General features: G+C 37.1%; 1 protein-coding gene across 4 annotated transcripts in view; it reads right to left on the bottom strand.

Moving 5' to 3' along the window:
* Positions 1 to 1,826: 1,826 nt before the first annotated feature.
* Positions 1,827 to 23,333, bottom strand: part of FAT1 (FAT atypical cadherin 1) — a 115,316-nt gene continuing 93,809 nt past the window's right edge. The window contains exons 15-29 of one of the 4 annotated variants that reach the window (XM_075500186.1): positions 22,247 to 22,461; positions 21,696 to 21,833; positions 21,230 to 21,373; positions 18,837 to 19,034; positions 13,822 to 14,623; positions 12,749 to 12,880; positions 12,476 to 12,639; positions 11,406 to 11,868; positions 10,741 to 10,894; positions 10,385 to 10,495; positions 9,542 to 10,176; positions 9,157 to 9,294; positions 7,050 to 7,109; positions 4,233 to 4,268; positions 1,827 to 3,298 (exon numbers count right to left, since the gene is read on the bottom strand). In XM_075500186.1, coding sequence (XP_075356301.1) covers positions 2,673 to 3,298; positions 4,233 to 4,268; positions 7,050 to 7,109; positions 9,157 to 9,294; positions 9,542 to 10,176; positions 10,385 to 10,495; positions 10,741 to 10,894; positions 11,406 to 11,868; positions 12,476 to 12,639; positions 12,749 to 12,880; positions 13,822 to 14,623; positions 18,837 to 19,034; positions 21,230 to 21,373; positions 21,696 to 21,833; positions 22,247 to 22,461 — 4,016 coding nt within the window. In that variant the 3' untranslated portion in view covers positions 1,827 to 2,672. Of the gene's footprint in view, positions 3,299 to 4,232; positions 4,269 to 7,049; positions 7,110 to 8,607; positions 8,662 to 9,156; positions 9,295 to 9,541; positions 10,177 to 10,384; positions 10,496 to 10,740; positions 10,895 to 11,405; positions 11,869 to 12,475; positions 12,640 to 12,748; positions 12,881 to 13,821; positions 14,624 to 18,836; positions 19,035 to 21,229; positions 21,374 to 21,695; positions 21,834 to 22,246; positions 22,462 to 23,333 lie in introns of those variants that run through there. The other 3 variants (XR_012775504.1, XM_075500187.1, XM_075500188.1) reach the window with 3 other exon arrangements.

The following is a 23,333-nucleotide window of genomic DNA, read 5'->3' as shown; positions in this document are numbered from 1 at the left end:
GTACAAAGGGACCATTTATTTAACATGGTCTTGCTTTACTAACCAGCTGCAAAGCTGTTGTGGAGTTGAGAGTGCCTGTTGTTTCTGTAAGTGCCTGCTATCCTGCCCTCTTGTCTTCTGCCGTGCAGTATAACCTGGGTGCTGCATGTTGCCTAGCAGCACAGTTCTTGTGAAGAGACACAAATAAAAAAAAAAAAGGATATTCTGATACTTTCAACAAAAGGTTTTCTTAAGCTGACTTGGAGTCTCTTTGCAGAGTAATGAGACATCGTTCCTTTTCAGCATGATGTTCTACATTAGCTGTCAATTCAGTACTATGAATAAAAGTATACTTAAGTATTGATATTCCTGTCCTTCACACTTCTCAATTTTAAAAATCTGTTTTCAGACCTTTCTGCTGTAAAAATAAGTAACTTAAGAAAATGTAATTGTAAGGCAGGCTTTCAGCTTTACTGGGAGTCCTTATCCTGAGAAATGATACCTGCCTTCCTCTCGCTGACTTCTGAGGTTCATTCCTACTGAGAAGCAGATAGTAAGAAATCTTGAGCAGACCTGCTACTAAGCTCAACCTTCATAGCTCAAGATGGACCTTAAGCAGTGATCCTAACTACTATAGAGTGCATGATACCCTTTACTCACAATTCTGTAAGATTCTTTTAAAGCTATTAAATAAGAAAATGCTACCGCTGAGCCCAATGCACAAAAAGCTCTTCATTATCACAGTTTACAGCCAGAACATGGTTTTAAACCCATTGATTTTAGCCTTTTTACATATGTCATGAGATTCTGACCTTCATAGGGGCAAGTTAATGCTGAGAAATGTCTGTGCCTGGCTCTTGGCTCTGTCCTATAATCCATCCATTTCCATTATACAGCTGCCAGGCTGGGAGTTGTTCCATTTTGTGCATAAATAGCATTCCAAATACAAATCCAGTATCCTGTTCCCACTGATGGTGGAAGGCCTAGGCTTAGCTCTCGTGCCTGAGAGAATCTAATATTGTACCTTCCCAGGCTACAGAATTTTATGAGACAGTAGGAAAAAAAAATGGAGGTGGAGCTAAAAGGATTCCAGGATATATTAAAATTTCACTAATGTGCTAGGAAATCTGTTTTCAACTTAAAAAGTGTCCCTCATGCAAGAGGCAGAAGACAGTTATCTTATTCCTTTAGCTTACCATCAGGGCACATTCATGCTAGAGAACTTTGTGAGAGGCTTTGTTCTTTTCTAGCCAGGAAAGCAGCTGGATAATATACAGGCAAACTGTATCCTGTCTTGACTTCTTCAAGGTGAACTTCTAGTGTGAACTTAATGCAAGAAACTGCAATTGAAATATAATTGCATAAAAACCCCAATGTATTTCTCACAAACTCAAATGGGCACAGAAATTTCAGCATACAAGTGCACAATCAAGGGCTGACTATTCATAAAAATACCTATTCAGGTGATGAAGAAAGGAAGAAACTACTTTTAAAGAGCTTGGGGTGTTTTCTGGATGTATTTTTGGGACTTCAGAAAAAATACTCAGTAATTTACATAGCTGATATGATATGTTTAAAGAAAAATGCAAACTACCGAGAAGGCTACTGCAGTTTGATACCCATCAATCTTTATTCATACTGGCCCGGTTACTCTTTAAAACACCATTAAGTAGACACACACTGCCATCTAGTGAGCATCTCTAGCATAGCTGCAGTTTGATTTCTGAGGAGAGGAAAATGTGTTGCTTGGAGCAAGTAACTTAATACAGTACAAAACATACACAGACTTAAAAATGCTGCACTGAATGCTTTGTCAATTATATATTATATAATAGAGATACACAGAGCAAAGCTAAAGTATTTTATTAATAATTTATTGTCAGTAAGAAAGACTGGCTAATGGTAATTTTCAGTAAAAACCTTTACAAGACCATTGGATCACAAATATACAGACACTATAAAAACTGTGTCATGGTGGTTTTGGTTCTAAACTGGTATGTAGAGGGTCCCCAACACACTTTCCAAGAAGGGAAAAAATGTTTACAGTTCTAAAATACAGCAACCCATTTAAGACATTTCCATGTAGCTGACCCAGAAGAATATCAGACCTAACCTATGTACAATTGGAATTGTGTGAATATGTTGAATTTTTTATAATGAAATGTCAAACCTTAGTTTTTGGGGGAATACATACAGTGACGCCCTGATTATAAGAAGTCAGGGTGCTAGCTTTTAATGGCACACTAACACCACTAGTTTCAGTGGAAAACAAATTCACAAAATATCTACAAAATCTAGTTAAAACTATTAAAATCAAAACTGTACATAAAATTTACAAAAAGTAGGAGAAAATTAATTGCATTAGAACTATATAAATATATGCATCATGCTAACATGGAGAAGTGGTATGTGATTTCTTTTTTTAACATAGACAATGTAAGTACAAAAAGGATGTTCAGAAATGGCACAGCCAATGAAAATCTTGGAACTGTCCAATTACAGTAGGTCAGGAAATGGAAATAGGCTGATTTAGTGAAATGAACTGCATGATCCAATGCTGCCATGCCAGCTTAGCTCACTGAAACAAAAGCATTCACTGTGGCTGGGGAAAAAGAAAAAAAATAAAAAAGCTCTTGAAAGTTGTTCTAGAATTGATAAAGTTTGTTCGAGTCCAGGCACTTTTGTTGAGTGTGTCAGACTTCTGTATGTTGCTGGGAATCAAGTGGAGGAATTTTCACATCTTCAAAATGACATTCGTCTCCACTCTCATAGTCACTCATCATGACTTCAGACTCCATTTCACAGCATGCTGACACATCAGAGCATGAAGCTGTGGAAGCATACACAGACATGGACATGTTGTCTACAGTGGGTGCTTCAAAGTCTCTATTGTACCCTAATGTGTAAGGAGCATAAGGTTCTCTGTAACTGCCGTTGACACCACTGGTTGTGGTCTGAGGTTCTGACATGTCTGCAGGATAGTGATGGGGAAGGTACTGATTAAGGTTAAACCTCTGCCTGCTTCTTGTAGAAGAACCCAAGCTACCTACGGCTGGCATGTCTCTGGGTGGCTGTATTGACTCAAACTGGTCGCTGTATTCTGGTGGTAACGGTGGAAGCTCATCAGGTGCAGGGAAGTCATCAGGTGGAGGTGGAAAATCACTTTCTATGTCATAACCGCCAGGGTAGTAGTCTGTATCGATGGCATTCGGATCCGTGTAGAGGGGAGCTGACGACTCGGCCACTTCGTAATTTGGATACTCTTGGATACCTGGCAACTGAACACTTGGCATCCAGTCTGATGTATCCCAGTGATAACCTGAAAAGTTATTTAAAAAAAAAAAAAAAATTAGTATCCTGTCTTCAAGTCAGTCTGAACTGAGAAGTCAACACACGTATTAAGACAATGCAATCACTGTGATTAGGACACTACTTGTTAATTAGAGAGCAGTTTGCCCCGGTTCCACAAAAGACATTCAACACAACACTTTACATTATGCCATGCATTAGATACTGCGTCATTCACACTTGAACTTTTACATTTTCTCAGACATCTCACCTAACATGAGAAGAGCTGTAGGTCACCTACGGAATGTGCTGTCACAATACATAATGGTATACAATTGTTCACTGGATAGCAAAGAACCAACAGCTTCCCTGCTGCAGCTAAATTCTTAATCGTTATTAAGTAATTACAGTTAGGGTGATAACAGCTGCCTGTTTTTTCTTAAGAATATATTTAGCATATATAAACCATGCTTTTCTTACATAAATGAAGTAATTTCTAATTGGTAAAGCAACCAGACCATTTAAAGTGACTTTACCCCTTAACTGAATTGTAAAGTTAATTTCACAAAATGCTGTTAGCTCTACAGTAACTGCCACACCTCTGATAAAAATCTTTGACTATTAGTAAAGACATTCCACATTCAAACACAAGAACAAAACATGAAAATCAAGCTTAATCATGCATAAATGACTGAACTTGATCCTCTCTTGCAAACACCCCTTGAATAAGTTTGTATTCATCTGCTGGAAACTAGATGTAAGCCTAATCTCATTAAAAAATAATTGTTTTTCTCATCTGAACACCAAAAAGGAAAATAATACAGAATTGTAATAAGGTGCAAATCTAGTTAAGAGTAATCACCGCAGACAAATGCACAGCAAGCAACTGATAGTAAGTCTGTGTTAAAACCAAGTATTAACAGAAATATTTTGGTGAACATCAATGAACTGCATGCAGAAGTCACCTCTTGAATTGCTGAGGTCAGGAACAGCAAAAGATTCTTTAGGTGGCAGAATGAGAAGAAAAAGGAGAAAACATCTGTAGTTAGGAATCAAATAGTAGAACCAATGTGAAGACAAACAATGACTGTCACTATTATGTTCATGCTGCTTTTGTCCAGTTTACTTAGCAGTACTAAAGTTGGCCTTTTTTTGTTTCTCCTGGGCTCCTTTGTTAGACTTGAACTGTAGAATAGCTACTGAGTTAATGTACAGCCCACCTGGGACATGGCTGTGTAGTGGCTGCAAAATCTGCAGTCTGTAGTTTGCTTAAATCCTCGTATCGGTACATTTAGGACTTCTGCTAAAAAGGGTAACAAGACTTGGTCTGATTTTTTTCTTTCCTTGCATCCCTCCTTGTTTTTCGATACAGGGCTGCATCTATTAGGACTTATACTTTCAAGTATCTCATGCAAAGGTGGGAACTCTCCCTTTAGTATCTAGCTTCCATACACTGTGCACTGGGAGACCTGCCTCCCTTTGCACAGCAATCCCAACAACTCACTCTCAGCAGAGAACTGTCCTGTGTTATCTGACAAATTTTAAACCTTTCTCTCTTCAGGAATCTATATTCCCTATTCAGGTCTGTAAGGACTGGTGATGCCTATCCTAATACCAGAATCTTCTCCTAAGAATTGATACTTTAATTTGTTCTTGGAAGACTGGAGGGACAGAGGTTGACTCTTGAGGGGGGTTTTCCTTCCCTTTTTTTTTTTTTTTAAGCTTGCCTACCCCAGACAAGAAAAATACTGTCCACACGAAAGGAGATATCAGTCCGAGATCTGAGACTCTTAAAACGTCTCTGGCCTCACCTCCAGGAGAAGGTTCTGACTACTAGTCTACTTAGAAGATGACATTCTTCATTTTTCTAGGGAAACTGGGTGCAAAACTAAAGCTAATAGGCAGACTATGGCCTTATGATTTAGAGCACTTTTGCCAAGGAATGGGGAGATCTCAGTCCTGTCCTCTTCTTCTAAGGCAAAGACCCTTTAACATAAAATACAGAAACACAAACTCGAACGTAATGTGCCCATCTTTCTAGGTGACAATCTGCTAGACTGGAGCTATATTTCCTCTTGCACTCAGCATTGTTGATTTGCACAGAGCTACAACTGTCCCTGAGGAGCAGTGCAGAGAATGCAGGCCTACAACTGTCCTAGGACGAGACTAGCTCCAGTCCATGCTTCCAGGATACCTGTTGGACAGAACCACCTGGGGAGACTAAAGGAAAAGACCATCTGTCTCAGAACTTGACCTTGCTGAAGGCTTGAGCAAGGATCTCTGCTGCTCAAACTGGCACCCTCCTGAGGGTGCTCAAAAGCAGAACTCTTTACCTAAGATGCTTTGAAAGAAGGAAGCTTATTAAGCGTAGAAACTTCCAAGTGTTCAGAATTAGCTGAGCAGGACATCTTTAATCTCTCTACGAATATTCTGCAATGCATAAAATATTTGTATTTATCTTACAGTGATACTAAACTACCAAGCAATACTTTCAACTTTGACTTGAGAACTACATCCATCGTTTTTAGTTTCTACCAATTAAAACCTCAAGAGAAAATCTGAATAAGTTATTAAATATTTCCCCTGATAGATTTTGCCTCTTCTAGTCTTATAATTCTCCCTTTTATAAGTACGGCACATAACAATTTTCTAGCACTGAGGACTATGGTCTATAGGTACACATTAATGAAATACTCTCATGTAATTAGAAGTCTTTGCATTTGTCTGCTTTTTTGTGTGTCTGCATACATTAGACAGGATGTACTTCAAATAACAAATCAAAGAGAATCTTTAGGTACTATAATTAATTTTATGTTCTTAAAATGGCTTTGTTTTAAGTAGGACTTAATAAAAAAGTAGGGTTTCCTAGTCTGCATTAAGAAATAGGAAACATACACTGTGGATGCTATTTCAGAATTAACCTCTGCAGACTCATGGTCATGGAGTGAATTACGTCCATATTACTGGAACTTGAAGGATTTTTAAGTCAATTAAAACAACAGTTAGCATTTGTATAGACTCACCGGCACCTTTATTACTACTGTTATTTTGTAAAGAATTTGTGTTTTTCAGAGTAGTCAGTTCATAAATGTTAGCAGAAAAGAAATAAAATTCCATTGAAAATGTCTACTTCGCCTCTTTCTAACTTCCAAATACATACTACACACACACAAATACACGTGTGTGTACATATATACACCCAAACACACCTTTTAAATACTGATGTAAGGCTGGGTAGTAAGTAACTACTTAAACTGATAGGGATGTGTATGCCTATATATCTCAACTGCATACTAGAAATCAGTTTTTTCTACTAAAGAGACAGGTTGATCTGAAGACCAGGGAAGTGAGTACTGCTATCAGACTACCATTCTGCTCAGGTGGACAAGGTGCCAAGATGTGAGTGAGAGAAGAAAAGGAAGTGGGGGCTGCTGCTTTTTCATCTACAGTAGTGTATGTAATTGCCTTTGATGCTGTCTCAATTCTGCTGGGAGCTTTAGCGTGAATATTTTCAGAAGAGAGTAAGCACCAAGATCTTTTTATGCCAATACTTTTCTTTTTTTTCCAAGAAATCAAACTTTGAAACCTGTCCACAGGGTAGCTACAGCATACACATGAAAATATGAACAGATACACAATATAAATATATTCTTTGCTAAAACTTATCAGCAAGTCCATGTAAATAATATTCTATAACTCCCATCTGCTAGGGCTACATTACTAGAAGACAAACGTGCATTATTCTGCCAAAGCAGTAAATAAATATGAAAACATGTATATACCTTCTTTTTCCACCGAGTCAACAACAGCATTGACAAGGTGTATTACAGTCACTACGGAAGCTTGTAAAAGGTATAAAAGGAGCAAAATAAAACAAACCTATAGTTAGTATCACTTTAAACAGCATACAGATATACAAAAAAACCACTGTAAAATTGCAGTTCATTACTATTTTATAGAGCAAGATTATTGGTGTACATATACATTTACTCTCTGTCTAGAAAGCAGTTGCATATAATACATAAAATACATCTCTAAACCTGAATTTTATTCTTGAAAAACATGGAAAAGTACTTGTAACTACTCCTGAAGCAAATTCTGCATGAGCACAAAGCTGCTTTAGTTGTGTTAGAATTTCTGAAATGTTGCCTAAACATATCATTTGCATAATACTTCATCTAGATAGCAATAAACTAGGCTTTTCTAAAGGCTTGTGTTGGGTGAATTAAGAAGGCATTAGGCTTTCCCTTTAGACTGCAAAACACCCCCCCCCCCCAATGGAACACCAGAGGAAGAAGTTTTCACTGAAAGGAACTAAAATGCTAGAGTATTAAAAATATCTACTGAAAACTTCTGTTACCGACCTACTTAAGTTGTGTGCGAACAGTGGTATCACAGTAGGAATACCAAATTCAGGTTGTGACATGCTTATTTAAAAACAACCAAAATGAATGTATTTTGTACATCTTCCCTTTCCCAAGATACTTTTGGAAGGGAGAAGGATTTAGTCTTACAGGGTAGGATGAGGTAAGCATATGCAATTTGTTCGCATGGTTCAGAGATTAAATTTCAAACTAATAAATTCAGAATCTACCAAAAAGGAAGGAACAATATTTATGATGCTACAGCTATTTCCATTAAAACGATGTATTAATGAGTAATCAATACATGACAAGAAATGTGAGTAAGAATATATGAAATATATGGGATGGAGAGGAGGGGAGAACATGTACCACACAACACTTAATAACACAGGAAAAAAGTTGAAAGTTGATATCAGGTCTACTGATAAAATGATGTGTACTGTAAGCATACTATTTTACTTTCACCAATCATTAACACGGATGTTTCTTTTCATGCTGTTAAGAACAAATCACTCTACTTCGTTGAGAAGCAGAATGTTCTTTATTCCTAAGCTAAAGGAATTTCAAGTTCTTTTTACCATACACAGACAAAAGCAGAAATTGGAATAAAGTCAAAGCACCTTAACTTAGTGAATTACGTTATGAGACAACTGTGGCTTTGTCCAATCAGTCTGAAATGTTTCTAAATACATAGATGCATTCATATCAACTGTAAAAGCATCTGTCGTCACAATGGAAAAGTAAAAGACTTCCAATTAGTAATAATAAAACCCACAAATATGCATGCTGATTATATTTTGATGGACTGGAGTTGTGAAAAAATATTTGTATTTTTAATTTTATATTGGCTTTTTCCAATTTATTAATTTTTTTTAATGCATTCATTTTAATCATGGTGAAAGCCAAACATACTGTTCTACTATAACAAAATTCCTTTTTGTGCAGCTTCCTTCATTACTAAAGTAATCAAACTTACAAGCAGTCCCTTAAACTCTGCTCTCACTCAGAACTGATCTGATCCATATGGGAGCTGAGGTCGCAGCAAGAAAAAGAGAAGGAAACAAATGAAACTGTAACACCAGAAAGCTTTTTACTGAGAGCTGAACGTCAAAGCGCAAGTTATATTTGTGCAGAGGCCGTTTTTTAAATTCACTGTATTCTTGTATAAGGTGATAACTAATAATTACCTAGAAGAGTTTCTCAAATTTGAACACGCTTTTAACACCTTTTAAACACAAGGCTCTGAACACCTTGTGCTGCATTTTCACTCGTAATACTCTAACAGCAGAACGATTATATATAATTTTAAGGTCAAATAATTAACACGAGGTGTAAGATAGGTAAAATACTTTAAAAAAATTAACATATCTGGGTATTAACATAAGTAAATACAGATATATATTAAATAAACTATTATTTAATATATATTCAATATATGTAAGTCCTATTGATACTAAGAGATATAGACGCAAAGACAGAACAAATGAGTGTAAGTGGCAGTACAGAACGATTGTACTTTACGTACCATTGTCATCACATGATTCAGACTGGAAGGAGCTGAGAGACTGGACCTCAGACATGCTTTCTCTAGCACTATAAGGATGGGAGTTCTTTTCATCCAGAGGCTTTTTTGAAAGGCAGGGGTCAAGATCTACTACTTTAGCTGAAAGAAAAAGTTTAAAGTGAGACGATTAATAGATTGTAGATTAGAGTCAATAAAATTTAAGGCTGAGATTTACACATTTTTACAAAACTTAATAGAGCATGAAGCCCGATCAGACTCAAAACCCAGTGAAGTCATAATGCCTTTTGTACCCTAACAGGCGTAGACAGAGACTTTGCACTCTTATTAAAAATTGCACCAGCACACACCTTTAACAGAAAAGTAATAAAATAAGAACATTTCTTACTGTCATAGTCAAAATCCCAGCTGGGTTTCTGTATTGAATCGCTGTCTGAAGGAGAGTTGGAGGGAGGTGGAGGTGGCAAATTTGGTGCTACACTGCAAACAGCTACAGCTTTCCGGTGACCATGTACCGAATCTGGGTTAAAAGTACTAAACTCTGGGTGCTCGGGGATAGCAGACCCCTCAAAAGAATTCCTGTCAAGATTGTTCCTGGAGTCGCTTGGAATGCTTGGAGTGTACGAAATGGGACGAACAGGAACCTGTGGTGGGACGTCAGAATAGATGTTCTTATTCAATTTTGCATCAAAATAAGGTCTTTGCAAGAAAGCTGTTGTAGCTCCCAGTTGCTTGTCTTCAGGTTCTGGCTGGTGCTTCTTCTTTCTACTACTAATCACTTTGCGGCAAACAACAAAAATCACAACTAACAAGAATATTCCTGCGATAAAAACAATAATCCCAATCACTTCAGCTAAGCTAATGTTCCAAGATGTTGAAACATATTTGTTAAGAACAGTGTCTGTGCAGTGTTTTCCTCCAAATCCACGGCTACAATTGCAGTGGTATGAACCGTAAGTATTCTCACAAAGGGCACCATTAAGACATGGGTTTTCTATGCATTCATCGACATCAGTCAGGCACCTGCCAGAAACAGAGCAGAGAAATGATGGTTAGTCTACATCAGTAGTCTTTGTTGTAGTCTCCTTGTTCTCAACAATTCTAGGTATATTTAATAACAGCACTGTACACTACCAGGCAATTTGCTATTTTATCAACATTCCAGATTTCAAACAGGTTGAACTGTTAACTAATACTGTTAAAAATTCAATATATGTGGAACACTACCTACCTTTCTCCACGAAAGCCTGCTTCACACTCACAAACAGGTCCATCCAAACTGTCAATACACTTGCCACTGTTTTTACAAGGATTGTCTTTGCAATATGGACCCAGCTGGCACCTGCAAAGGCAAAAAAAAAAAGGCAGGGGGGAAGCATGAATGCACCATTACCTTACTGCAAGTGAGTATATAGTGTGGGATTCAGGACTGTAACATAGGGGCTGGCATTAACTTCAACTAACTCCAGTGGGTTTCAAAGCCTGAGCTTTAAGTAGGAAGCAGATAAAAAAGAAAACAGAAAAAGTGTTACATTTATAGCCTATTCTCTAAGGGGTTCATTGGTAAAACAAACCATACAAACATACCTTTGGCCTGTGTATTGTCCTCGGCACTGGCAGATAAAATCATCACTGACCGGGATGCAAGTACCACCATAAAGGCAGGGGTTGGAAGCACACGGGTTGACACTTACATCGCAGTGAGTTCCCATAAACAAAGGTGCACACTTGCAGTAGTAGCCTGAAATCAAATACAGTCTTTTTGAAAGACATACATGGCTTTACTGGATTTAAGACAAAATCCTCCCTGCCCACCTACCTGTTCAAAGAGAGAGAGGATGGGAAGAAATAGAAATATTTTTACCGAAAGATGAAGCAAAGTCTAACAGTAAGGTTTTTCTGGAATATGATTGAAGGATAACTTCCATTTCTCTCACAAAACTCAAGCTTGTCACAATGATTTCAGAAATTTTTAAAGGAAGACTCTAAAGTAGGCAGTTAGGACGACAGACCTCAGGTGTTGACACTGAGGATTAAATATCCACTTTGTCTGATGGACTTCGTCTACTTCATGCCCCAAGGAACTGAGTCTAGAACACAGGCAGACACAGCCTTCCTACCTGCTCAACAACCAGCCTTCTACAACTGTCTGGGAAAGCAAGAATTATTCACAAAGTTGTTTTGTCCTTCAAGGCAGGGAAGTAGAAAAGCAGTTTTGAAAACTAATAGCAGAAGAATATAGCACAGCTTACCTCCATTTGACAGTGCATTGCAGATGCCTCCATTCTGACATGGGCTGCTTGAACAACCTTCTGTGGTAGTCAGTAAGCATCCAGGAGTCACATCTACAGATTCTTCCATATGTGCATAATTTCGTGGCTTACTGTTTAGGGGCAGCTCTTGTCCATTAAGTACAACAGAATCCATACAGCCTCTGAAACCATTGCTAACCTGAGGACTTCTACCATGTCTTGTACCTTGCTGCCGAATATGGCCACCAAAAAACACGTGATTATCTAGGTTTAGTGTCCTAAGTGTACCAGGAGCAGTACCAGATGCAGTATGCACCCTATCCAGAACAAGTCGTGCATAATTTCCGTCCACTTCAAGAGATACTGAGTGCCACTGGCCATCGTTAATCTGAATACTCTGAACGGAGACAATCCCAGGTCCACTGCCACAATCAAATTTATATTGCAGCCGTCCATGGTGAATCTACAGAGGAAAGCCACAACATCAACAAATGGTCTGCACACTTAAAGAGTGTAAAATATTGATGCCTATAAAAGTTTATGTTTGCTGGGGAGACAGGACGATGGCGGTGTTCGCAGTTTAATAAAAGGCAGTTTAATAATATTGTATTCCAAACAGTCACAGTGACTGTGATTCATTCTATATGGTTCTTTTAATTAAATTTATGCTTTGTATGTTTTTTCCTCTAGTAAAGAAGTCACAGAACATCATCAAAAGATTACAATACTTCAAGACCTTTCATCTTGTGCTTTCAGTGACTTTTTCTGTATGGACTTAATGAGTATTATAAGCAAATAAATTTAAATTTGTTATTTAAAATAGGTAATTCAGGTTTTTTTTTGTTTTGTTTTATTTTTAAAACATTAAAGAAAACTAATTCCTTTTACACATTAAAAAAATCTGTACAAGTTTGTCACCTGGATGTGTAACACACTCTACCTTGAAGGAAATTCTCAATTATAACAATTCTACAGAGATGTTATGGTTCAATCTTTTAATTTGGCACAAAAAATAGTAAGAAGATGGTAAGAAGAAAAGAGGAGATATACACTAAGAGATTTTAACATACCTCTAAGATACTGTAGTCTGTTCCTCGAGCATACATAACAACTGCATGAGCAGAGTAAGTTCTAAGTCTCATTGTCAGCTTCATTTCCTCTTTATTCTCATTTTCCATGAGACGGTATTTCACATAGCTGCTCCCAGTAAAAGTCACAGCAGAGCCAGCTGATGCTTAGGAATACAGAAAAGCATAAAATGTGTTAACACAGGACTAGAATCAAATTTATATTTGGAAAGGAATATGGTTTTAATGCAGAGATTTTTAGAGTTAATTTCTTACCAGGACACTGTCCAGCTTTGCTGTCTTGGCAAACACAGGTGTATTTTCCTTCCGTGGGATCTCCTAAACATTCAGTACCTTCAGGGCATGGGTTTCCTTCACACACACTATTCACCAGGGGGCATTTCCCTTCTGTAAAACAAAATACATTAATTCCTCTTCTGTTGGTGGTAATGGTATTTTGTGAAAAGAGACACTTAAGTACAGTAGCCGAAGCAACCCAAATGATATTCCTAACTATCAGACAAGGAAGTGAAGAAACAGTTATGGGACATGACTGGCACAAACACAGACTAGACAAATGGCATATATAGTGGCTGACGTTCATAGTTATCTTGATTACTCAAACAATTCAATTGGTAAAATTTGGAAACTGGTGTTGTGGTTTAAGGTTTACCATTACTATCCTATACCATAAAAAACAACATGTAGATATTAAACATGGACAGACTGGGCTGGGGAGAGCAGAAGAGTATGTCCGTATGCAAGACAGAAGAGAGACGGGCTTTAAATATTTACTTAAGATGTGCAAATTCACCCAGAAACATTAAGCCATGATTTTAAAAAGCAATGTTGTTTTCCTCAGAGCTAAAGGCAAATCAATCTTCTGTTATAAATCTGTATACTTATATGTATCTTAATGAGTATTCATTTCCCAGTTCACCCTGTCATTCCCAGCCATGTTTGGAGCTGTGTGGGCTATTCCTCTAAGCAGAAATCAGGAAGTATTCAGGTACTTTGCAAGAACTTACCTTCATGTATACAAGACTGAAAATGATCTGCAACTTAAAACAGGCAACAAAAAGGAACGCCTTTCATAAAATGGAAAATGAAGGTATAACTATTAAAAAAATCCCCTCCCTTAAGCTTATATTATGTAAACTCTTAAAATGAGGTAATGAGACAATAAAGAATTACTCCTTACTCTGAATAAAATTAGGCAAATGTTGCAGTGAAGGTTACAGGACATTCTTAATCTTGTCCTGTAATATAAATTTTCCCCTGTGGATTATGGCTGTTCAAAACCAGAACAATTTTTTCAACGATACTGTTTTTCTTACTGCTTTTCTTACCTTTACAAAGACAAACTGCTGTTCTGTGATGACGGGGAGTGACAAAACTCAACCTGGCTGTGCTGTGGGTTGACATGATGTTCTCATCCACTGTTACTTTTTCTTCACAAAATTTCAAAGGACAATCTAGGCCTGCACAAAGCTTATGGAAAACATCAATTATCCGGACACCTAAAATCTCCTCCAGGTCAGGCACAGAAGAGTTTATCTTGTGGAGCAAAATTCTCATTGGATGCTGAGAGCTAGCAGACTTTTCAATATTCAGGAGAACATCAAGATTTGAAGGAGGATCAGAAGGCTGCAAACTAACAATCTGGATGTCATTTCTCCTCACGCCCAAGATGTTTCTTAAAGCTCTCTGGAAATTGCGCCAGTAATCACCGATGAATTCTTCAGGGGCAAGGTTTGCAAAGCGTATTGCAATGCTGTGATTTAGTAAATCTTGTGTGATTTGTCTGATGTGTACAGTAATATCAGCTGCAGTTGTAAATTTTCCATCTGTAACAGTGACATTTAGGAGGTACTGTCCTACGTCTAACCTTTTATGTGCTATTAGTTTGCCACCAGTACTGGAAACGGAGAACAAGGATTCCATTTTGGGGTCCAGACTGTATGTCAAAGTATCATAAACATCTTGATCGGTTGCATGAATTTTTCCAATGACACCACCTGAATATTCTTCCCCAAAGGCTGTGATAAAGATTTCTAGAGGCAGAATTGCTGGAGAGTAAATGCTTTCCTCAATAACTCTAATATCAATGTAAGTCAAAGACGACAATGGTGGTTTTCCATTATCTGCCACCTACAGGAAGATGAGGATAAAGTTAGATTTTTGATTTACCTCAAATTCTACTGTAGATATTTGTACTGTTTACAGTAGAGTTGTCTTTTTCTTAAAAAAAAAAAAGTTCCTACAGGAAAATGCTTTATGAAAATTTCATAACATAGGTCCTGACATAAAAGTTAATACTGGAAATTTTAAAAGCTTATATAAGCAGGCACACACAAGATTAAAAGGCTACAGTGCTCTTAATACCTGGAAATGCCAGGAAGCTACTAACACTTCTAGCAAATACAGAGGAAATGCACAGTAGCTGATTTCAGACAGCAGATGGTGCTTGAAGCTTTTTTATTTCAAGCATGGAAACATAAACTTGAAATGAGTCACGCACTAGAAATTTACAACATGCTTCACCACAGTTATTAGGAGGTGGTCTTGAAGACAATCTAAATGCAGTATGGCAAACAGTACTTCAAAAGGAAAACAATACATATAGAAAGTTACAATTATATTATGTTTCATGATTTGTGATCATGGAGAGGAAAAAACCCCACCTATTATGCTATTTGCTTCAGACAATTAAAGTAATTATCTTTAACAGCATCAGCCTAATTCAATTTTAAAGCCTTTTTAAACATCACATCCCCTGTCCTCCACCCTTTTTTGACAAAAGCATATACTGTCGTTGTATGAAGAGGGGACAAAAAAAGAGTAGAAAAGTGAGAAAAGAGCATTCCCTTGGGTTCACTCTTTCTTTCTCTCAGTTCTTGTTTCCCATCTACCTTTTTCCCAGAGCTCTTTCCCAGTTACTGAAAGTGAGACTAAAGAAATGGGCAAAGAAGAATTGGAGAGATGTGAAGGGACAGAGGGGGTAGACAGGGCTCAGAAGGTAGAGGATATCCTGCATTGTTCAAAAGATTTTACAATAATTCTACAATGACTACAGGTAGTTGGTAGACTTCGAAGATCTATGCAGAGAAGCTGCTTTTGATTTTTCATACAAATTTAAGCAAAAGAGGAAAAACTCCAGGCACAAGATTATCTGTGGATGTGAACATAATTGTAGCATTTTTAAAAGGTAACGCATGTCTCGTAAAACTACATGTCTTCATCCATTAACTCCAAAAGACAGGCACGGCTTGAAACTTGCCCTCTAGTTACCCAAACATAAATAACGAGAGCTAGTGAGCGCTCAAGTTGGCAAAGTTTTGTTTTGCCTAGATTTCTGCCTGGAAACAAGACAAGGCAGGCCGTTTAGCTACAGGATAAATGCCCACGGGAAACAAGAAAGGGCTTAAGACAAACAGGCAAGCAAAATTATAACAAATGGACAGCAAGTAGGAAAGAAGAGCCCCAGGAGAAATGGTTTTTCAATAGTGCAGATATTTAAAAATCTGCTGTGGTTTTAAACTAAAGACAGACTTCAGAGTGTGGCACAAAGGACTGTATGACTCATAGCTGAAGATTTCACACACTAATGCTGTGAGACATTTGTTAATGGATAATCTATTTCCTTTGGAGAGAGGGAAAGCAAATGTGAGTGGCATGCACATGTAGGTGGCTGTTGGGGAAAAAAAAATCCTCATTTCTATTAAAACCACAAAAGTAAAGTAAAAGAAAGGCTCACGTTAAGTAAAGGTTTTTTTGGTGGTAGTGGGTGTGTGGGGTGTGTACAGGAGGGGTTGTTTGTGGGTTTTGGGGTGGTTTTTTTGTTTTGTTTTGTTTTTTCCAATCGAAGTATGCCTGTAACATAAGATGACCTCTGCCTCAGCAATCCATTCAGAAAGCAACTAAGGTGAAAGCTGTCAATATTGAAAAGCCCACCAGTGAAGGTCTGTTAAAAAACAAAAATGAGTATCAACAGATCATACACAGCCATTAACTTGTGAGCTGCAAGATGAAAGTGCAGAAATTAAAGATAGTGTAAACTTGAGAAGATGCCTTCCTACAGCCTTTGAAAAAATCTTTCTTTTAAATGAAGAGGAGAAGAATATTTTTCCACAAAAGTCATGTATCTATTTTTGCGCGTATCATTGGAACTGAAGTCTTGTGATATGGAAATGCTAGTTTTAGTCTTAATGTCTTCATACTCATGTACAGTGACTCACTAAGGATAATAGCAAATTATAGTACTGTGTCTATTCAAAAAAAGCTATCATAGTATAAAATAGTAAATGGCAATTCAAAAACAGTGACATATTTCCAGAATCCAGGCAGGGAACTTGTAAATCAAGGGATGAGACAGGTCCAAAATACTGAGATTGGGTAGTACAGCACACAAAAAAATGCACATTAGTATAGCCTGCTTTAATGATTTACAATCTCTCAGAAGCCTTTGTTCTAAATGAGTACATTTGTCTTAAGACACTTGTGTAGCTACTGGATGCCATTAAAATAGCCCTTATTCGTTTCCTAGAAAAAATGCACTTTTCAAGTGCTGTGCTAAACAAAAGACAGCTGAAGTACTGACAGGCTGTTTGCAAGCATCCTACAGCCTAGAAAGTGGCTTGGAAATGAAAGAATTGCATGATTCCACCCAGCGGAAGGTGTTAGATAGGCGCCTCATACGTAAGAAAAGGCAGGCACATTAGGAAGGGCCAAAGGTACAGCTAATTCATGAAATGTGCCAAAGACAGTGTAACAGTCTACACAGAACAGACATAATTGCCTGTGCATTAGGAATATGTTTTACAAGCAAAATAAACAGAAATTAGTTATTGCTTAGAGAAAATATAAAATAAAACATGTGAATCTTGTATTACACTGATAAACAGTGCTGGTTCTTCTTCCCTAAACAAAAAGGTGACTTTGGGGAATCGGTATAGAACTTGCAAAGCCTATTAGGCAAGTGTGACAAAGCCCAGCTCCACTGCTGTTTTGGACTCATGCAGCCTAGGAAGGCCAACAGAGCCATCGCTTAGGTACCTTGAAGGCTAATCTGTCCCACCGCTAATTAGCAGATAACTATTGAGAAAAAAAATGGCTAACAGAGGAATGATATACTTCCCTGCCCTCTTTTTAATCTCAATTCTTAAACCCTAAACTAAACTACATTTAAATAGAACCTTTATCTATGCTGGTTCTTATACTGATGGCTCCTGATAACATGTTTTAGTGACTCAACCAGAAAATGACAGAATCTGTGGGAATATTTTTTCCTTCCCCAAAGAAAAGAGATAGCCTTTGTGTAAATATGCCACGATTATTATCCCAGTGTGGACAGAATTCAGTATACACTGACGCAGACAGTACTGCTCCAACCCTACAAGCATGTGTTTATTCAGAAATTGACTGCAGTATTACATATGAGAATAATTTGGAGATTGAAAGAAATTCCTCATGTAAAAATAAAGGTAAGAATTTTTCTTGAAACATGAATCTGGAAATGAAGTTTAAGAATTAAGGCCAGCTATTTTTAGCCTACCAATTTTAAGTCCCCTGTTCACAGCTGCTTAATTTACAACTGAATTAAGGACTGGATAAGATTAGGTTACAAAAAAGTATTTTAGAGAGCTTAGCTATGTTAATGTAACTTGGATTTTTGGACATGGTCTGGTCTTTTTGCACTATGATGGCAAATGTAGGCATATATTACAGCATTTCAGGGTAATTTTTGAGTTTTATGCCGTGTCTTCCACTGCAAGATTCTGAGATCTCCGAGTACTGCGCTGCAAGTTTCAATGCTACGACAAAGGTCCACTGACCTGGTTTTCCAAACTTAAAAGATATTTTCAATTGCCATTGGAAAAAGAATGCGGCACTATAGAAAAATATTTCAGTACTGCCATGATGTGCACCTTTCAATATCTGTGTTTCCACTGTATCAGTGTAGTCCAGCTCACAGCTTCAAGGGACAAAGTGACAGTGGCAAGAGGAAGTCTGCAGTCAATAGTTGGTGGCTGAAGGGACCTGTTCCCTGATAGCTTTTCAGCATCCCACATGAAAGGCAAAGGGCTTATCAAGACCACTCACCCAGTTAACATTTCACTTACACCTTACCCTTACCAGTTTAATTCAGCCTACTGTTACACCTGTGTAGATTTCCATTTCAATCAACAGACATTGTCTCTGAAGATGTTACCCCAAGGGACATGCCTCAAATGCCTACTTGGCATGTAAGGATCTTGTAACACAAAGACAAGGGGTAGGCCAGAAAAAGTGGTGGACTGGGCATGAGTGGGAAAAGTTAACTAAATAGTTACAACGCAAAACAGCTAGAGGTAGCACATCCTACCTTAACATGAAGTAAATAGTGATCCCTCACTTTGCGATTCAGTGCAGCAGTTGTTGTCAGTACTCCCTGCTGGTTAATCTGAAAAGTGTTCTCTTCATTTCCACTCAGGATGGTGAAGAGAAAAGGAGGACCATTGTGAGAAGAATCCTTGTCTGTCACCACTAGCTGTAGCACACTAAATCCAATAGGCTTATTTTCCTATAAATGCATAATACAATCACATAGGTTTTGTTATAATTGAGCATATAGCCTGACATCAATTTCTTTTTCAGAACAAGAACAAAAAAATATCAAATTACTGTCAAACCAGTTAATCAGTATAAGAGAAATCAGAATGACAATATTGTTTAAGGAAAAATACTACCCTCTGAGAATAATGATGAAAACAGTAAAAGGAGAAAGGCAGTACATTTTTAAACTCTGTGTTTTTTAAAACTTTGTCTTATATTTTTAAAAGTAGCTCAGCCTTGAAACTTTACATTTTCCACTTTTGGTCTGAATTAAGATTACTGTGGATTAATTACCAAGTCATCAAAGAATTCAAATTTAGCTAAAACGCCTGTTAAGAATAATCCTATGCCTTTGTTGGGAGGACTAGAAAAAACACACTCCTTGATCTGACCCTTTGTGTCCCTAATTAGTGTTCTGACTACAGTTGTGGCTGCTACAGCCACAGTCTGGTTAAAATATGATCCAGGTTTTAAAATTTGCATCATAAAATCCCTTCAAGTTTGCATCATGTGGATGCCTGAGGTTTCACAGACACTTCACACACTTTGTTTTATCATGTATCTGATACACACACACAACCTTATCTAACACTTGTAACACCTCTCCCAGAATATTTGTGCTATACTGTATTGACCAGATTTTTTATATATACATATTTTAAATGCAAAAAAAAAAAAAAAGAAGCGTTATTGTGAAGTACAACAGTAACAAAATGCTATCCTTTCACAGTTGCAAAAACTCCTGGTAACAAGCATACTCTTTGTTCTTGAGAGAATAAGTCAAGTTAATTATCAGATATTGCAGCTGAAGCTTCCCCCCCCCCCTTCAGCAAAACAGGAAAGGATCATCATTTTAAAATACAAATATTTACATTTGGACATCTAAAGTAATTTGATTTTCATAATAGCTAAGCACATTTCCAACTGTGTCCAAATATGTCCATCTCCAATATAGCAGGAAATGCACACCAGCATTCTTGGGCAACTCCTCCAGCTTTTTCTCTGCTACCCTCAAACTGGGACAGGCTGATATGAATGAACTATAAACCATGAGGTCTTCCTTTTTAATTGAGTAAGAGAAACATTACAGACATTGGCTATATGGCCTACAGTTTTAGGGGATTCATTAATTAACATTCACTTCAAGAAAGATTGTAATTGAGGAAAGTGAAATACCTGTGACAGCACACAAGCATATAAATCCGTTGCTTTAAAAAAAAACCAAGTAAGATCCAGGACATCTTACTTGCATACTCTGTATATGTTGGGTAGTGATGAATCACTTTGTCCTCTTTCAGCAAGCAACCTTTACAAATCATGTAGACGGTCTCAAACAGAAGTGGTATGTTAGGATGGCACAGTGCACCAGATAACGTTGCCTGATCCCCACTTATCTATTGTATAAGGCCAGGCACCAGCAACAGCAAAAGGACCCAAGGGATTGAGCTCACTTACGTTACTAGTATAAAGGTCTTAATGCAATTCCTTTGTTCCCTTCCATTTATTCTCTATTGGATTCAGGAAGACAAGAAGTACAGATGCTGCCTCTGCTATCTTTGCTTTAGCAGAGAGTTTTCTGAATCAGGCAAGTACATGCCAGCCATTTGAGAATCTGGCCCACTACTACCATCCTAAGGTGCAAAATTATTCAAAGGATTGGTACGTAGCAACATGAAATACTACTCCTGTTTTAACTGCTTCTGATCCCAGAGGAGGCCAATAGGAATTAAGTCTTGAACTATGTGCCACAGTGCACAACACTTGCTTCACAGTAATAGGTACCTAAAGTATCTTTTTCTAAGTAGTAACTCTAAGATTAAAAAGAAATAGCAAAATTATTATGTATTTTAACCTATCTGTATGATGCTAAGAACGTTAGAAATATAAATACAATGTATAATATATATATGTACACACAAGAAGTACATGAAAAAAGAATACGCTCAACTTGCAATGTAAGTTTCTAAATAGACTGCACAATACAAATTTTGTAACCCTTAACACTTATTCAGGTAAGCAGTCTCATTGACAACCTTAAATAATTAAAAATACAGAAGAATAAAATTGAAGCATTAGGTTTATCATATCTTGCAGAATTTTTCAAGTCACAAATTAACTCTTCAATCATATTGTTGATTTGACTGTTTCATGATCTGTATTTACCTGGATGATAACACTATAGTTTCCTTTTGAGAATACTGGAGGATTGTCATTTACATCAGAAACATCAATATTAACTGTGGTTGTGTTAAGTCTAGGTGGGTTTCCATTATCTGAAGCTTGAACTGTCAAGGTATATCCTGAAATCTAAGAAATATATAAAAAAAAATTTTCAAACATTTACTAAAGAGCAAAGAGTAACAAATTCAGCTTTCCTTTTAAGGAAGAAATATTTTAGTGCCACCCCCCAGTAAAACTTGCCTTCATATATTTAATCCTTTCTGTTCCCCCTGCAGATGCCCCCCACCCCAAAAAGCATGGACATAAATAGATGCTTTCACTTTGTTACAGCTGTATTAATTTTGGAACATTTGAAATGGTAATTTACAAATATAATCCAAAAAATGGTGGTCATAAATTATGTATAGCTAAATTAATCCCAGCTGCTTGAAAAGCATCAAAAACTTACCTTTTCTCTGTCTAGAAGTTTAGTCACTTTTATTTCACCCCTGGTAGGGTCAATTGTAAAAGGATTTCCCTGATTGCCATCTATAATTGCATAGTGAATGCGGTTGTTTGAAGGTCCATCAGCATCATCTGCCATAACCTAAGGGACATTACAGTCTCATTTATAACAGGTCAAAATAGACTCTATCATCTTTCAGATAAACTCATCCTGAAGACGAGCACAGCTGTTTTAGTCTAACACATTTCATAGTTCTCAGGAGAAATGTCATCCTAATAGAACATACCAACATCACTTAATTTCCTGAATTTCTTCTGAAAATTAAGTCATGTTCTCATGAGGAGAACATAAATATATCACAAAATATCATCTACTTTCCCAGAGCATCTCAAGTCCCTGGTTCTGAAACTTTTTCAAAATAAATTTTCAATTCGCTCGGTGGCAAACTTATCTATGCATTTATGTCCATCTTCAAATCAATATTTATTCCTTCAAGACTAAAGGCATGATTTTCATGACAGAGTATTTCAAAGGAAAAAAGCAACAATACGTACTGTAATGACTGATTGTTCAAGCATAGCATCTTCACTGATTACTGCCGTGTAAGTGTCCTGGCTAAACACTGGAGTATTGTCATTGATATCTGTTACGTTAATATTCACGGTTACAACATCACTTAATGAAGGTGTGCCTCCATCTGTGGCTTCCACTGTCAAGTAGTACTCATGAGAACTTTCATAATCCAAGCTCTCAATGATAAAAATGGCTCCTAGGGAAGAAAAAAAAAAAAAACAACAAAAAAACAAAACACCAGCCTCACACAAACTCTGCTATTAAGGTAGTATCACATAGTGCAACTTTTTATTTTAGTCTGACAAATACTCAGCTTCTTCAGGGCTTGATTTGCCACTGTAAAGCTGGAGCTACACAGTAAAATGATCAGGCTTTACACATGAAAGTAAAAAGGTGAGAAGTTCCTGCCATTACCACAAAAACCTCACACTTTAAAACTACCTGGCTCACATTCTGTAATGAAAAAAATGAAAGAAAAATAAAAAATGTGTTTAGAAAGGTCAGGCATGGAGTATGCAGAGGTAGTAACAGAAGTGTCTGACAATGAATTTTGATTGATAGAAATATATGAGTTAAAGTGTGAATTTTTAACTGACTAGTTAAGATAGTGGAGTCCCTAACATATACACCAATTTGCTGCTGGAAGAGTGTTTTCCTGGAACCTTTTTCCTCATTTCAAATATGTGAACAAGTTATACTGGCAAAGTACTTCTATACCATGGTACCAGCATGCACACTGGAAAAAACAGCTGGAAGAATTATAATTTCAATTACACCAGTATAATTAGTACTATTAAATTTGGGGTAGAAAACTTATTTAAAAAACCCAAACATTAGCAGAAATTAACTCTAGAAAAAGAACTATATAAGAAAACAAAACTAGAATTGAGGTGTACATTGATTTTTAACAAAGAATTGGCATTAATAAGGAAAAATTCTCCACAGAACTTAAATACTTCCTGAGACTAAATCTGACTAACATGCAAGCCTAAAATCTCCATTGTCATGCTGGATATATGACTGAACAGAATACTCCAACCTCTCTTTAATGCCATATGAAACTCCCCT

The sequence above is a fragment of the Mycteria americana genome, chromosome 4 (assembly GCF_035582795.1).
Source record: "Mycteria americana isolate JAX WOST 10 ecotype Jacksonville Zoo and Gardens chromosome 4, USCA_MyAme_1.0, whole genome shotgun sequence".
Taxonomy (NCBI): Eukaryota; Metazoa; Chordata; class Aves; order Ciconiiformes; family Ciconiidae; genus Mycteria; species Mycteria americana.
Note: the sequence above shows the minus strand (reverse complement) of the source record. Positions and strands in the feature narration are given on the sequence as shown.